The sequence below is a fragment of the Lepisma saccharinum genome, chromosome 8 (genome assembly GCF_977018435.1).
Source record: "Lepisma saccharinum chromosome 8, izLepSacc3.1, whole genome shotgun sequence".
Lineage (NCBI taxonomy): Eukaryota > Metazoa > Arthropoda > Insecta > Zygentoma > Lepismatidae > Lepisma > Lepisma saccharinum.
In genome coordinates this window covers 48,658,437-48,671,294 of record NC_139236.1, presented here as the reverse complement: position 1 = coordinate 48,671,294, position 12,858 = coordinate 48,658,437, and the positions used below count along the sequence as shown (strand labels likewise).

Here is a 12,858-nt window from a genome sequence, read left to right as displayed (position 1 = left end):
TCTTATGCTGTAATATGTACAAAATTTTGATGACTCTAAGTTCAAATTGCAGTACAGCGTAAGTACAGCGCCTTGAATAACGTAGTGTGGAAAACGACCCAAGAAACTGGTTCCCCGAGACGATGACAAGTAGATGGCAGTGCGATCGACCCAGGTGCTAATTTTGTTATGACAGTAATGCGGCTTAGTTAGTTTTTGGAATATATTGTGTAGATTTGTTTCTCTAGAAAGGCGGTAAGTGAATTGATGGAAACAGTTATATTTGTGGAGTGATTTGCAGTCACGAAATGGCATTAATTTGGAAAGAAAAGTAAAATAAAATTAATAAATAAATAGCATGAGTAAGACAAGAAGAAACATCGCAATGTGATTCCGGACGTCAGGTCTTGGACTGGGTATTAGTGTTTGTTTTTCTATGTTATTAGAATATAAATAGTATCCTGAGAGATATTTCATACCGAGGCAACAAACCATAAATGTTGCTTGAAAGCGAGCAGTCTGAAATCAATGCAGCCTTTCGAACCGTAGGGACAAAAGCTCTGACTGCACCGTTCTTAGTTAGTTTTTGGAATATATTGTGTAGATTTGTTTCTCTAGAAAGGCGGTAAGTGAATTGATGGAAACAGTTATATTTGTGGAGTGATTTGCAGTCACGAAATGGCATTAATTTGGAAAGAAAAGTAAAATAAAATTAATAAATAAATAGCATGAGTAAGACAAGAAGAAACATCGCAATGTGATTCCGGACGTCAGGTCTTGGACTGGGTATTAGTGTTTGTTTTTCTATGTTATTAGAATATAAATAGTATCCTGAGAGATATTTCATACCGAGGCAACAAACCATAAATGTTGCTAGAAAGCGAGCAGTCTGAAATCAATGCAGCCTTTCGAACCGTAGGGACAAAAGCTCTGACTGCACCGTTTCCTCAAGGAGATTTTACACCAAAGCGACACGCGACAAACGATATGAGGATTTCACACCAAAGCTACCCGGGTCATTCGGTCCAAGGCAACTTTAATACCGAAGTGACACATGTTGCTTGGAAAGGAGCCAATCAAGAGCCAACATTTCACATCGTGCGGCATGACGGGAAGCACAGGCCAGCATTCGGTTGGTGAAATCCTCAAGCGATAAGTGTCGCTTGTCGCTTTGGTGCGCAATCTCACTAAAGCAAGACACTCATTGCATCGCATATGGGCGAACAACAAACCACGGCAACATGTTGCAAGCTATTGAGGGAATGGCCCAGTTTGAGCGACGCAGAAGCGACAAAGCGACACGTGTGGCTTATCGTGTCGCCTAGATCTGTTGTTGTAATGTGTGGTTTATCGTGTCGCCTATCTGTTGTTCGCAAGCAACGCTTGCTAATAAACTGAAGGCACCATGTCGCTTGTCACTTAGTTGGGAACTCCCCCTGTAGCACGTCGCTTCGGTCTGAGCACCCTTCCTTTAAGGCCGTACTAAAGGCAATTTTGTGGTAATTTTTCGATAACAGATGGCAGCACCGTTTGCCATGGCAACCGAGGGCCATGTTGTCAGATCTCCGCGTAATCAAGGTAGATACATACAGGTTGGTCGATTAGGGTACTCCTTGATGGGATATGACGTCACGTTGGTTAGCAGATTTTATTGAAAAATCTAAGTAGATGTGGAGCAACGTAATTGTTTATCATGAGATTTTAGTTGTATGTTCTTATTGAAAAAAATACAACAATTTATCAGCAATGCAAGATAGTAATAGTCGTAATAGTTATATAAAATCCCTTGTATTGTATTATGTATTTCTTTTAATATTTCGAAAGCAGAAGAGAACATACAAAGATAGCTGTAGTTAATTCAAACACGAAATGCATGAAGTAAGAAGAGTAATTGATATAATTGAAAACCTTTTGCAATTACGTTTGAAGCGAATGCTGTATTGACTGTAGAATTCACTTTATATGACAGTACATGAACATATTTATATCTTTTATCGGTAACGTTAGCAGATTTTCTTCATAAATTTGCAGAATTTCAGTGAACATCTTGTAAATATTTATAAATATTAGCGCTCTCTAACGATCTTTTATCATTCAAGTGAATAAACATGTAATTCTGCACCCTTATGTTTACTGAGTTTTAATATCGCGATTTTGAAAGAAAAATGTCAGAAGAATTCTGGATACACAACAGAAGACATATTTGTTATTTTTATAATAGTTCAATATTAAATACAGTTTTGTAGCGCATCTAATTTATTTGCATGTCATGTCACCACACAATGTCCTGTTTCATAGTTCTTTACGGATTTGGTCTATTCTGGTTTTCAGTTCTGCAGTTGATGTAGAATCTTTGGAAGTATCAGTAACATTTTCAAGTAACAGTAACTGTAAACTACTTACGTTATGAAATTAGTAATTGTAACTCAGTTATTTTTCCACCTAACTAGTAAGTTGTACAATTACTTTACTGCATGGAAAGAAATATTAACTTGAACCAAATGTTCTCCTCAAAGAATGGGTAAATTGACGATTATTAAAGCCGGCCCCCGTGGCGGAGTGGTTAGCACATCGCGCTACGACGCCAGGTGTCCCGGGTTCGAATCCTGGCCTGGGCATGGATGTTCGTGAGTGTCCATTCATCAATTTCATCATATCCACTCATCTCCATCATCGTAAACTAGCCAAAAGTGACACAAAAAACGAAGTAAAATAAAGCAAATCAATCAATTGATGATTATTAAAATCTCGAGATCATGAGGACAATTTTGTATTTTTTCGTCAAGAGCCAGGATGTATACCAAGTTTATTTGTATTAGAACACTTACCATATAAGACTACATACATAATCTTCAACAATCCTCATGGACAGTAATTTTATAGTTCAACATAAATTCTAAAAAATATTTGGTTTGCTCAACAAAATTAAATGAAATGTTAATCGTCATTGCTTTGTAACAGAAGTTTACTGTGAATTTTATTGCCTCAATGTTTGTACATGAAATGTAAGAAATAAGTTATAATTTCATGAAACTTAATGCTTAGCATTTAGTGGTCATCGGTGGTGAAAAGGACATCGCGCTTGCAACTCATGATCCGAACAACGTCTTACGAGATGAAACAAATCTAGAGTAAAGTAACTGTAATAATAACTATGTCAAGTACTTTCTAAAGAACAGTAATTATATGCGAATTACTTTCTCAAGTGATTAACTCGGAGTTACTTTTAAAGAGTAACTATTCAAACACTGCTGATATATCATCGAGTTCAGCAACATATTAGTATGAATTGCGAGGGAAGTTGAGCCTCCCCCTTGGCAAAGTGGTAACGTAATCGCCTTGTAATACAGGAGTCCCAGGTTCGATAGACGGTGAATGTACAGTGATCGTCAAATAAGAATGGGACAACTAGATCCTAAAGTCTCCCTTCTCTGCAATGCGTCTTGTGTGTTGTCTAAATCTACGGCGATGAGTGAATTGTAATAGCAAATTTTCAATGGCAAGTTCTGTCACTGACATTGAGTTAGGCAACACACAACGCATTGCAAAGATGCAGGTATTTCAGAATATAGATGTCCCATTTTTATTGCCGGTGACTGTATATAGTGGTTCGGATCCCACTTTAAACTGTAGGCCCAGTCCCAATTAGCCTTTCTGTGTATAAAGATTCGAGGGAAGATACAATACAGTAATAAATACCATTAGAATAGAAGTTCAATAGCTTACAAAATAATTGTTTACAGGGACTACTAAAACTAGATCATATTTACGTTGTTGTTTCAATGCATATTTATTATTTTTCTTTATCGTACCCTGCAAAACATTATTGTGTTCTCTGAGAGCAGTGTTGGCGATTGGGTTCCAAAACTGGGAGAGGGCAGGGACACTTTAATTTCCATTGGTAGATGAGGTTTTGTATAGTATTGTGGTAAAAGTGGGGGCCATCTGCCCCTCCCCCTAATTGCCGCCACTGTCTGAGAGATATGCTTTTTGCAAATCATCATCGTATTCAGGAAGAAATTTATTTCCTTAGGATTTTTGAAAATACCTCTAAAAATTTAAACTTGAAAGAATATCAATGAATGCGTACCAATGCTTGACAGACAAGACAAGTAAGTCACACCCCTGGCACTGTTTTTTTCTCCTGTTTCCACTAATATACAATTTACAATTGATGACCACTTGCTATCAGATATTATTAAGGCTTGAAACATAATTTCTTGAGCATATTTTGGACTCTTGATTTCTAGTAAATCATCACCATTCAATCAAGTGTCTACGCTAGCAAGCAAAAATGTATGTACTCTTCCATGTAAAGTTCAAACAGTCCACTTTGTTGATTTACAGTATATTCCGTAGAAGTTTATACACCAACTGCCATGGTATGCAACTGCCATTGTCGGTAAAACCTATTGTCCTTTTGTACAAATTTCAATAGTGCTCTTTACTATTGGTAGAAGACACTTCGATTAGTTTCTCAAATGCTCATCTGCAAAAGGAACAAATAAAAATAGTTTTTAACATCGTATATGAGACTATGAACTTACAAAACATGTTTAAAAAATATTGATATTACATTGTTACAACCTTAGACAAGTTGAGTTAATAATGGAACTTACAGATGTTGAGTAAATGGATTTGATAATAATGGATCCAATTGGCACTATAATGCTTAACGATATCGTTCTGTTATTAAAGGGAAGTTTGGTTCACGATATGAGCTCACTTCAATGATCTAACTTTATAATGAATGTTAAATATGATGAACCTAAAACAGAAATTGGCAAAATAATTGTTAGAAATATTTTCATAGTAGAGTGATGATTGCAACGCTATATGGAGTGAGGTTCCTCCAGGTTCGAATCCTGGTTTCATGTATGTATTTAATCATTATCTTTGTTCCAATCATCCATTTTATCAAATCATTATTCATCATCATTGTTCCAAGGAGCAGAAGTTGGAGGTAAAATAACAGAAATACATTATGAAATGGAAATTCAGTTCCTACTATATTTTTATTTGAATGATTATAGTAGACCAGCCAAGAAGCAAAAAAGCTTAAAAAAAACTTTTATCTGCATGGAATGTTAATAATAGGCATCCATGCAAAATCAATCAGTCATAGGTCTGAGAGAAAAACTAGTCAAGCTTCAAACTAACTGGTATTTGAAGTAAACTATTTAGTACAAACGGCTACTGAAATCCAATCTGATATTGAACCAAATATACGTAGAATAATCAGGACAAATTATGATTTCTATGAAGCTCTGTGTCATCCACAATTAAATTATTGCCCTTGTACTTGTAAGTATGGGAACATTTATCTATACCGGTACTCATTTTGAAATTCTCAGTAAACATACAGACTTGTGTTCAATAGACGGTAAGATTTTAGTCTGATAACTGTTAGGGTGTACTTTACATTTTAAATATATACAGCATCAAGTTATTGGACGAAATGCACTCTCATTATGAGCCGTCCTAAATTATAAAAGGACAAGAAAGCAGAAGAGCTTCATACAGTTTACAAAACCGGTTTTCTGACGTGTTTCTGTAAAGGAAGATAATACAGGGTGTCCCAAAAGTCCCTTAACAGCTACCCTAGAGACGTGTAGTGCAGAGATTGACATGATTTGAGTATATAGTAATACTGTAGGGGTAGGGGGAACATGATTGCTGTGGGTGACCATGGCGGCGGCCATTTTGGTATCCACCATTTTGGATGGAGGTCAAATTTTTTAAATGGGAAGGTATATGTGTGGCACATAATTTTAAGCTAGAATTGCACCAGAAACAAGAATATGAAGCCAGTTTTCAGATATCTTTAATCTGTGAAAAGTTATTGCGCTACAAAATGTGCTCAATGTGCTCGCCATGCTCCCGTAAACACATCCGTAAGCAAGTCTCCCATGCACGCGAACATTCAAAAGAGTATCGGGAGTGACAGCGGCACAGGCCTCAGTGATTCGTTGACGAAGGTGACGCATATCACGTATTGGAACTGCATAAACCATGGCCTTAAGATGGTCCCACAAGTAAAAATCAAGAGGAGTAAGATCTGGAGACCTGGCTGGCCACTCTCTTGGTCCTCGTCTGCCAATCCACCTACCAGGAAATTGGTTTGATTTGGTGTTTTAAGTCCACTTTATGCGCAGTAAGGCTAATCGGGACTGGACCTACAGTTTAAAGTGGAATCCGAACCACTTGTGCCTCCACCGGGTATCGAACCCGGGACCCCTTGATTACAAGGCAATGACGCTACCACTGCGCCATGGGGAAGGCCTCCAGCAAATTGGATATCAAGGTACGACCGAACAATGTTCCCATAATGAGGTGGTACACCATCATGTTGAAAAAAATTCTGGGAAAGACCCATCCGGCATACACACTGAAGGTAAGACAAGATCGCGTAGCAACTGCAGGTAGGTCTCTGCATTCAATGTCCCCTCAATGAAAAATGGACCTATGATTTTGGTATTCCAAATTCCATACCACACCATAACTTTTGCTGGCCCAACCACGTTCCCCGGGTTTACCCAGTGCGGGTTCTCAGAGGACCAACACCGCAAGTTTTGACGGTTGACCTCACCATTGGTATAAAAAAATGCCTCATCGCTATGCAGAATGTTTCGCCAGAAGTCAGGGTCACGTTCAAGTTGCACGACACACCACTCAGAAAATTCCACCCTCCTATGAAGATCATCTTCACTGAGATGATGTTGCGTTTGCATCTTGTAGGGATGCCACTTGTGTTCTGGCATAATCCTGCTAATCGAACACTTGTTAACACCACACTGGGCGGATAGTCGTCGAATACTTTTTTTGGGTGAATACTTTTTTCACGAATGATGCCAGAAATGCCGTTGTTGTTTCTTCATCCGTGGCTGTTTTTGGTCTTCCCGATCGACGTCTATCGTGCACTGCACCCGTTTCTTTAAACCGCTTCATCACATTGGCCACACTAACATGCGACACTGGCAGCCTAAGCGGATGTCTTTGATTGAAGTCATTGGCAATGTCCCGTGAACTCCTTCCGGCGGAAATGAGGATGATCTCAATTCGTTCCTCATTGGATAACATCATGTTCTTTGTCACTTACACTTGCAACAAAAGAGATATGATATCAGTTATCACAATTTCCATACTTTATCATACGTCATCATTTATTCAACATTGCATCAATAACTTTTCACAGATTAAAGATATCTGAAAACTGGCTTCATATTCTTGTTTCTGGTGCAATTCTAGCCTAAAAGTATGTGCCACACATATACCTTCCCTTTTAAAACAATTGACCTCCATCCAATATGGCGGATACCAAGATGGCCGCCGCCATGGTCACCCACAGCAATCATGTTCCCCCAACCCCTACAGTATTACTATATACTCAAATCATGTCAATCTCTGCACTACACGTCTCTAGGACGGCTGTTAAGGGACTTTTGGGACACACTGTAGAAATGTGTCCGAAACTTGCAACATTACATCTATTCGAATCAAACCTAACTTAGCCTGACCTACTTAATACATATGAATATTTGCGAGTTGCTTCAAAACTAAAAAGAGACAAACTCTTGTAGAAAATAGGTCAGCAAGTACTAGTTTCAACCACATACAAGAGCAAAGTAAAAAACATTTGAACAAACTACTGATTTGTAATAAACATTCCGATGTTGTACATGTGAATAGCACGAGTTTCGTAGGTTTGGAAATTAACTTACAGGAATGAAAATAGAGCATTTTATGCAATATTGATTTAATGATATCAATAATCTATATGAAGCTACGTATATTTTATGCTATAGTAATGATCTCAAAACGGTAGTTATTAGGATTATGCCTAACGTAAAATATAACATTCTATTCTGATTTTACATTTATAAAGAATTATCAACTTCGTTTGGAAGTTAAAAAAGTCATGCAGTGTCAAGCGATATTCTCCCGATATTACATCGGAAGATATTTCTTCAACACGTAAATAAATTATGCATTTTTCCTATATTTCAAACATTTTGCCTTTGATGGATAATATTAAGCAGCAAGCAATTAAATATTAAGACTTACCTTCGAGCTTGTTCAGCTTTTTAACATCCTCCGTGGAATATTTGTTCCCTTGTTCTCGTATCTGTACGGGATTCGATATCCTCTGGTAGCTTGGTTTGATTTTCACTCTTTCAAGAACTTGCATTGATCATATCGTTAGAAAGCACGGAGTGAAATCTCGGCAACAGTGTTGGCTAAAATCTGCACCACGGAGTATATTGCAACGAAACTCCACTTCAAAAGTTTTAATGATAGGCACTACTCTCTGAAGGTACGAAATGTTTTCATTTTTTCACATAGTATTTAAGATGCTTGCGGGAAGAACATGTGATCTTTGTTTCACCACGAAATCTTCCATACTGGTCATAAAAGAAAGAAAATGCACCGGTATTAACAAAACTACCACTTCAGCGCCATCTGTACGCAGCAATTTGAACATGACGGAGACCTTATATTTTCTGTTATTTACTTAAATCCCTTCAATCGTAACAAAATTATAAGGTTCACATGTTCTAGTGAATAAAACAATATTTTATATCGGAAAATTTCTTCCTTACCGAATCTATATTAGTTGTACGGTTACCCTTAGAAATTCGGGTCTATGCTTTAGCATGGCTTTAGAACCCCCTTAAGGAGCTTTCCGACCGAAGTAACAAGTAGCACGCGAATATGCCATATGAACGTGTCATTTGCTGTTTGGACCCTCATGTGAAATGAATGCTATTTTACAGTCTGGAAGTGTGTGTCACTAGTGTGACAGCGTGAACATCCCGTGTCGCTTGTCCCATTGGTTTGAAAGTTTCCTACACTCATGTCGATGGCACTAAGAAAGTTTTGTGGGGTTCCCCTTGTCGTTTCATGCAATCATCATCGACGCGATTAGTTTAAAGCGGAAGAAAAGAGACAGTAAATATCAAAAATACAAATGCTTCAGTGTGTATATCTTTAAAAGAAATGATGATGATGACCTAATTCATACACAAAAATTTAGTTCCCAAGAACATTCCACGCGTATTTTTTCTCCCGTATTATTAACGAAAGTATGACGATAACAGGATGTGGTCAACTGTCTAGAATGTTTGTTAATATCTTCGCGACCACTGTACCAAATATCATAGCAATTATAACATTCATAGAAATGCTTCATGTAAAAGAATCAGACATTGCAGCGAAAACTCCATTTACTTCCATTATAAGCAGTCGAACACCAAGCACCGGGGTCAACACCAGCACCTCTAGCGGATCATTTTCGAGTGGAACCAACCAGAGAGCGCAGAAGCATGCCGTTTTCCACACTACGTTATTCTAGGTGCTGTAGCGTAAGTTAGGAAATTATCATTTTTTAAAAAAAACAACATTGTGAACATTCCAGAGAATCAGTAATAATTTCTTACTCTTTGTCCCCCAACACCCAATTTCTTTTTTTCTCGAATGATTTAGCGATGTTTTAAATACCGTGATGCTCAGCTTCTTATACAGAGTGCTTTAAAAATTGCACAACCCAAACTTTGAAAATGTATATCATGAAAACCATAAGGGATATTTACACCGGTTTTTCTGCATTATAAAGTCTCATCCATTGAGATTTTTTTCAATGCTTAAATTATCAGTTTTCTCCATACAGAAAATTTAGATAAATTAATAACTGGCGGAAGACAGCGTTAAATTTTTTCCAGAAATGCACTTTTGAGTTATAAAAATACGTAAGAAATTATCGAAGGGTCATAATTAGATGTCTGATGACTGATGTCATGTCAATCCATCATTTGCGACCAACATTGTTCATGTGCAACATTTGATGAATTTTTTATTGGCAATTTTATGGGTTGAGTGAAAAAGTGCCATTTTTGGGACATATATGGGAATGCTAGCAGGTCGAAATATTGTCAACAGACGCACACACATGTGTCTAAGTATTAGCTATACATTTACGTGAAAAATCATAAACCAAGATTTTGTGCCGGAATTGGACTCTTGAGAGAATCCTAGTCTGCCTCTGGTTACACTGAATTCTCTAGGCTCACTTTCGACACTACTATGCCGGTTCTTTTAATTGATTCAGCGTGGTGTATTCTTTGGGGCAGGGTGTGTGCATTGCTGAAGAGTATTTTACTACTCATTCTTACACTCATGTGCAAGAGGTTTTCCAAGAAAAATCCCCCGGTTCTACTTTACCTCACAAAGCAACTGTTTTACGACTAGTCAAACACCAACAAATAATCCAACAAATTGTTAAGAGTTGGTATTATTATTGAAGATCAGGCACACATAGGAGATTTACTACGTAGAAATTTTCAGCGAAAAATGCAGGCTTGACCAGGACTCGAACCTGGGTGTCTGGCATACCGTATGATTTCTCTAACCAGTGACCTACTGAGCCAGCCTGGCCTCGTCTGATTTCTCTCTGTCGCTGTTTTACCTGCGTGGAATCGTCTCAGCCAGTGCTACCACAACGGGATCTGTTGCCTTTGAAACACAGTAGACTTCGACATTGCCTAGTTCCTCCCAGCATAGAGATGTTAATGCATTTTCCGCTGAAAATTTCTACCTAGTACATTTCCTGTGTGTGCCTGATCTTCAATAATTAACATCTCTACGCTGGGAGGAACCAGGCAATGTCGAAGTCTACTGTGTTTCAAAGGCAACAGATCCCGTTGTGGTAGCACTGGCTGAGACGATTCCACACAGGTACAACAGCAACCGCGAAAAATCGGGCGAGTGGTTAGAGCAATAGTACGGTATATCAAGAGACCTGTGTTCGAGTCCTGGTCGAAGCTGCATTTTTCGCTGAAAATTTCTACGTTGGTATATATTGTTGAAAATTAATTCTCAGATGTTTTCAGCAAATTAACAATATTTTTTAAAATAATGTAATTGCTTTTATGTGGATACATGCTAACATAAATTTATTAATCCAGTGATAGCGTACATGATTAGTTTAGTGCAGAAAACCTGGTGTAAATACCTCTTAACGGTTTTCATGATGTACATTTTCAAAGTTTGGGTTGTGCAACTTTTGAAACACCCTGTAGTATGCACAATTGCTAGTAGGTAGTTTCATGGCGCCTCATTTTCAAAGCTGGCGCCTAGCTTTGAAGAAAATTTTTCGAGCACTGGGTAGGTTATTACTAAGGGTATGCATATTTAGTTTTTGACGAAAAAACGAAATGACAAAAAACACACTGTAGTGTTTTTCATGTTTTGAAAGATGTGAGATGAATTTTGCTACCATGTTTTGTCATGAAATAATGTGAAATGAACTACAAAATGCGAAATTTAGGGTTTATTTGCCCATTAGACACCTTCAGGGGTCTGAATTATCCTGTGAGTTATGTAATTTATGGAAAATTTATTAATTCTGCTGTTAATATTGGAGTAGCAAAAATGGACTCCTTTACACAGAAATAAACTTAATACTCTGGTAGCTACATAAATATGCTATTAGAGGTGAAATGTTAATTTGTGTAATAAGTGAAATTTTTAAATCAAATTTAGGATTATATTCACAATTTTAAAACCAAAATGCCTTTTTATATGCCACTTCTCATCCGATTTTTCACCGCTATAAAATCAAAATTTTATTTTATTTACCGCTTTTGAACCCGAAATTGACTGTTTTCGGACCGAAATTTTGCTTTTTTATTTACCAAAATTATGTGCCTCTAGTTATTATATCAATGCAATTGTGTTTTAGTTGGGGTGTATAAAAATCCAAAACAAGTTAACCTGAATCACAAACAACTGAGCAGTTACAAAGAGGGAAAAAATACAGACAAACATGTCAGGCAAGAATGACATTGCAGCTCAGATCTCCATCAGCTCCAAACTGTTTCATATTCTCTGCAAATTTTTCTTCGATTTATACATGTTTTAAGTCTCCGGTTCTCATAATGATCCTAGCGTGCAAATGTCGACAACTTCTATTCCCCAGAAACTATCTTAAATTGAAATAACGCTGCATTTCATACAGATAAAATACTATCTATGAACTTCCTTCACCTAAGAATAAGGAAATTCTAAATAATTGGATGGTTTCAATGAAAAGCAATATCTCACAACAACATTTTCAAGTCGTATGCAAGATTTTGTGATGTGACCATCCATGGTCAGGTACATCAAGAACAACTGGAAACAAAGACGACATGCAAAAGTTGCCGAACTTCTCCGAACCATTCGCTGTCTCTGTCAGACTCACTGGCCTCCAAAAACCACTGCTTATCATATTTCAATGAACGATTTGTTGTCAGATGACCAAGAAGATGCCAGAGTGGAGCAAATTTTTGAACAAAAAAATGAGATGCTATAAGTGACCATCCACCTATTCTGCAGGCTTTATGTTGTTGACAAAATTGAAGCTGGCCATGAAAGGAGAACATCATGGTTCAACTAAGGACATCCAAAAAAGGATTCTTATTGCGGAGGACTTCCAGGACTGCCACCTTTTCACTGGAACACACTGTGTACGTCAAACCTGCAAAACAGCTATTGCATTCACAAATATGGAGAGTTCTATAATAATAAATAAAACTTACGATTCCTGAAACTTTCCCTGTTGTCGTCTCTTCCTTATAGCAGCTCCTAGTGGACTATTTGGCAGTTCCATAATTTTTTGGGCACATACACTCTGGTACGAAACCTTTCCTAGAAAGTAACCTATTGTCACAGCGAGCATAACCTTTGGTGTTGGACCCCACCGAGGATTTGGTTTCAGATATCCTGCAATTGCATACTTTACCTTTAATATTACATTAATTCACAACTAGCACGAGAAACAATATGCTTAATTTTATCATAGTTAAGTTACTAAATATACAAATTGAAAACACTTTATACACA

General features: G+C 37.4%; 1 protein-coding gene across 2 annotated transcripts in view; it reads right to left on the bottom strand.

Annotated features, from left to right (window-relative positions):
- Positions 1 to 12,858, bottom strand: part of LOC145991457 (OCIA domain-containing protein 1-like) — a 35,805-nt gene that overhangs the window by 15,903 nt on the left and 7,044 nt on the right. For both annotated transcript variants that reach the window (XR_014442062.1, XM_083127462.1), the window contains exon 3: positions 12,555 to 12,738. Coding sequence is in view for 1 of the 2 variants with exons in the window: in XM_083127462.1 (XP_082983588.1) it covers positions 12,555 to 12,738 (184 nt within the window). In the remaining variant the exon portion in view is untranslated. The remainder of the gene's footprint in view (positions 1 to 12,554; positions 12,739 to 12,858) is intronic.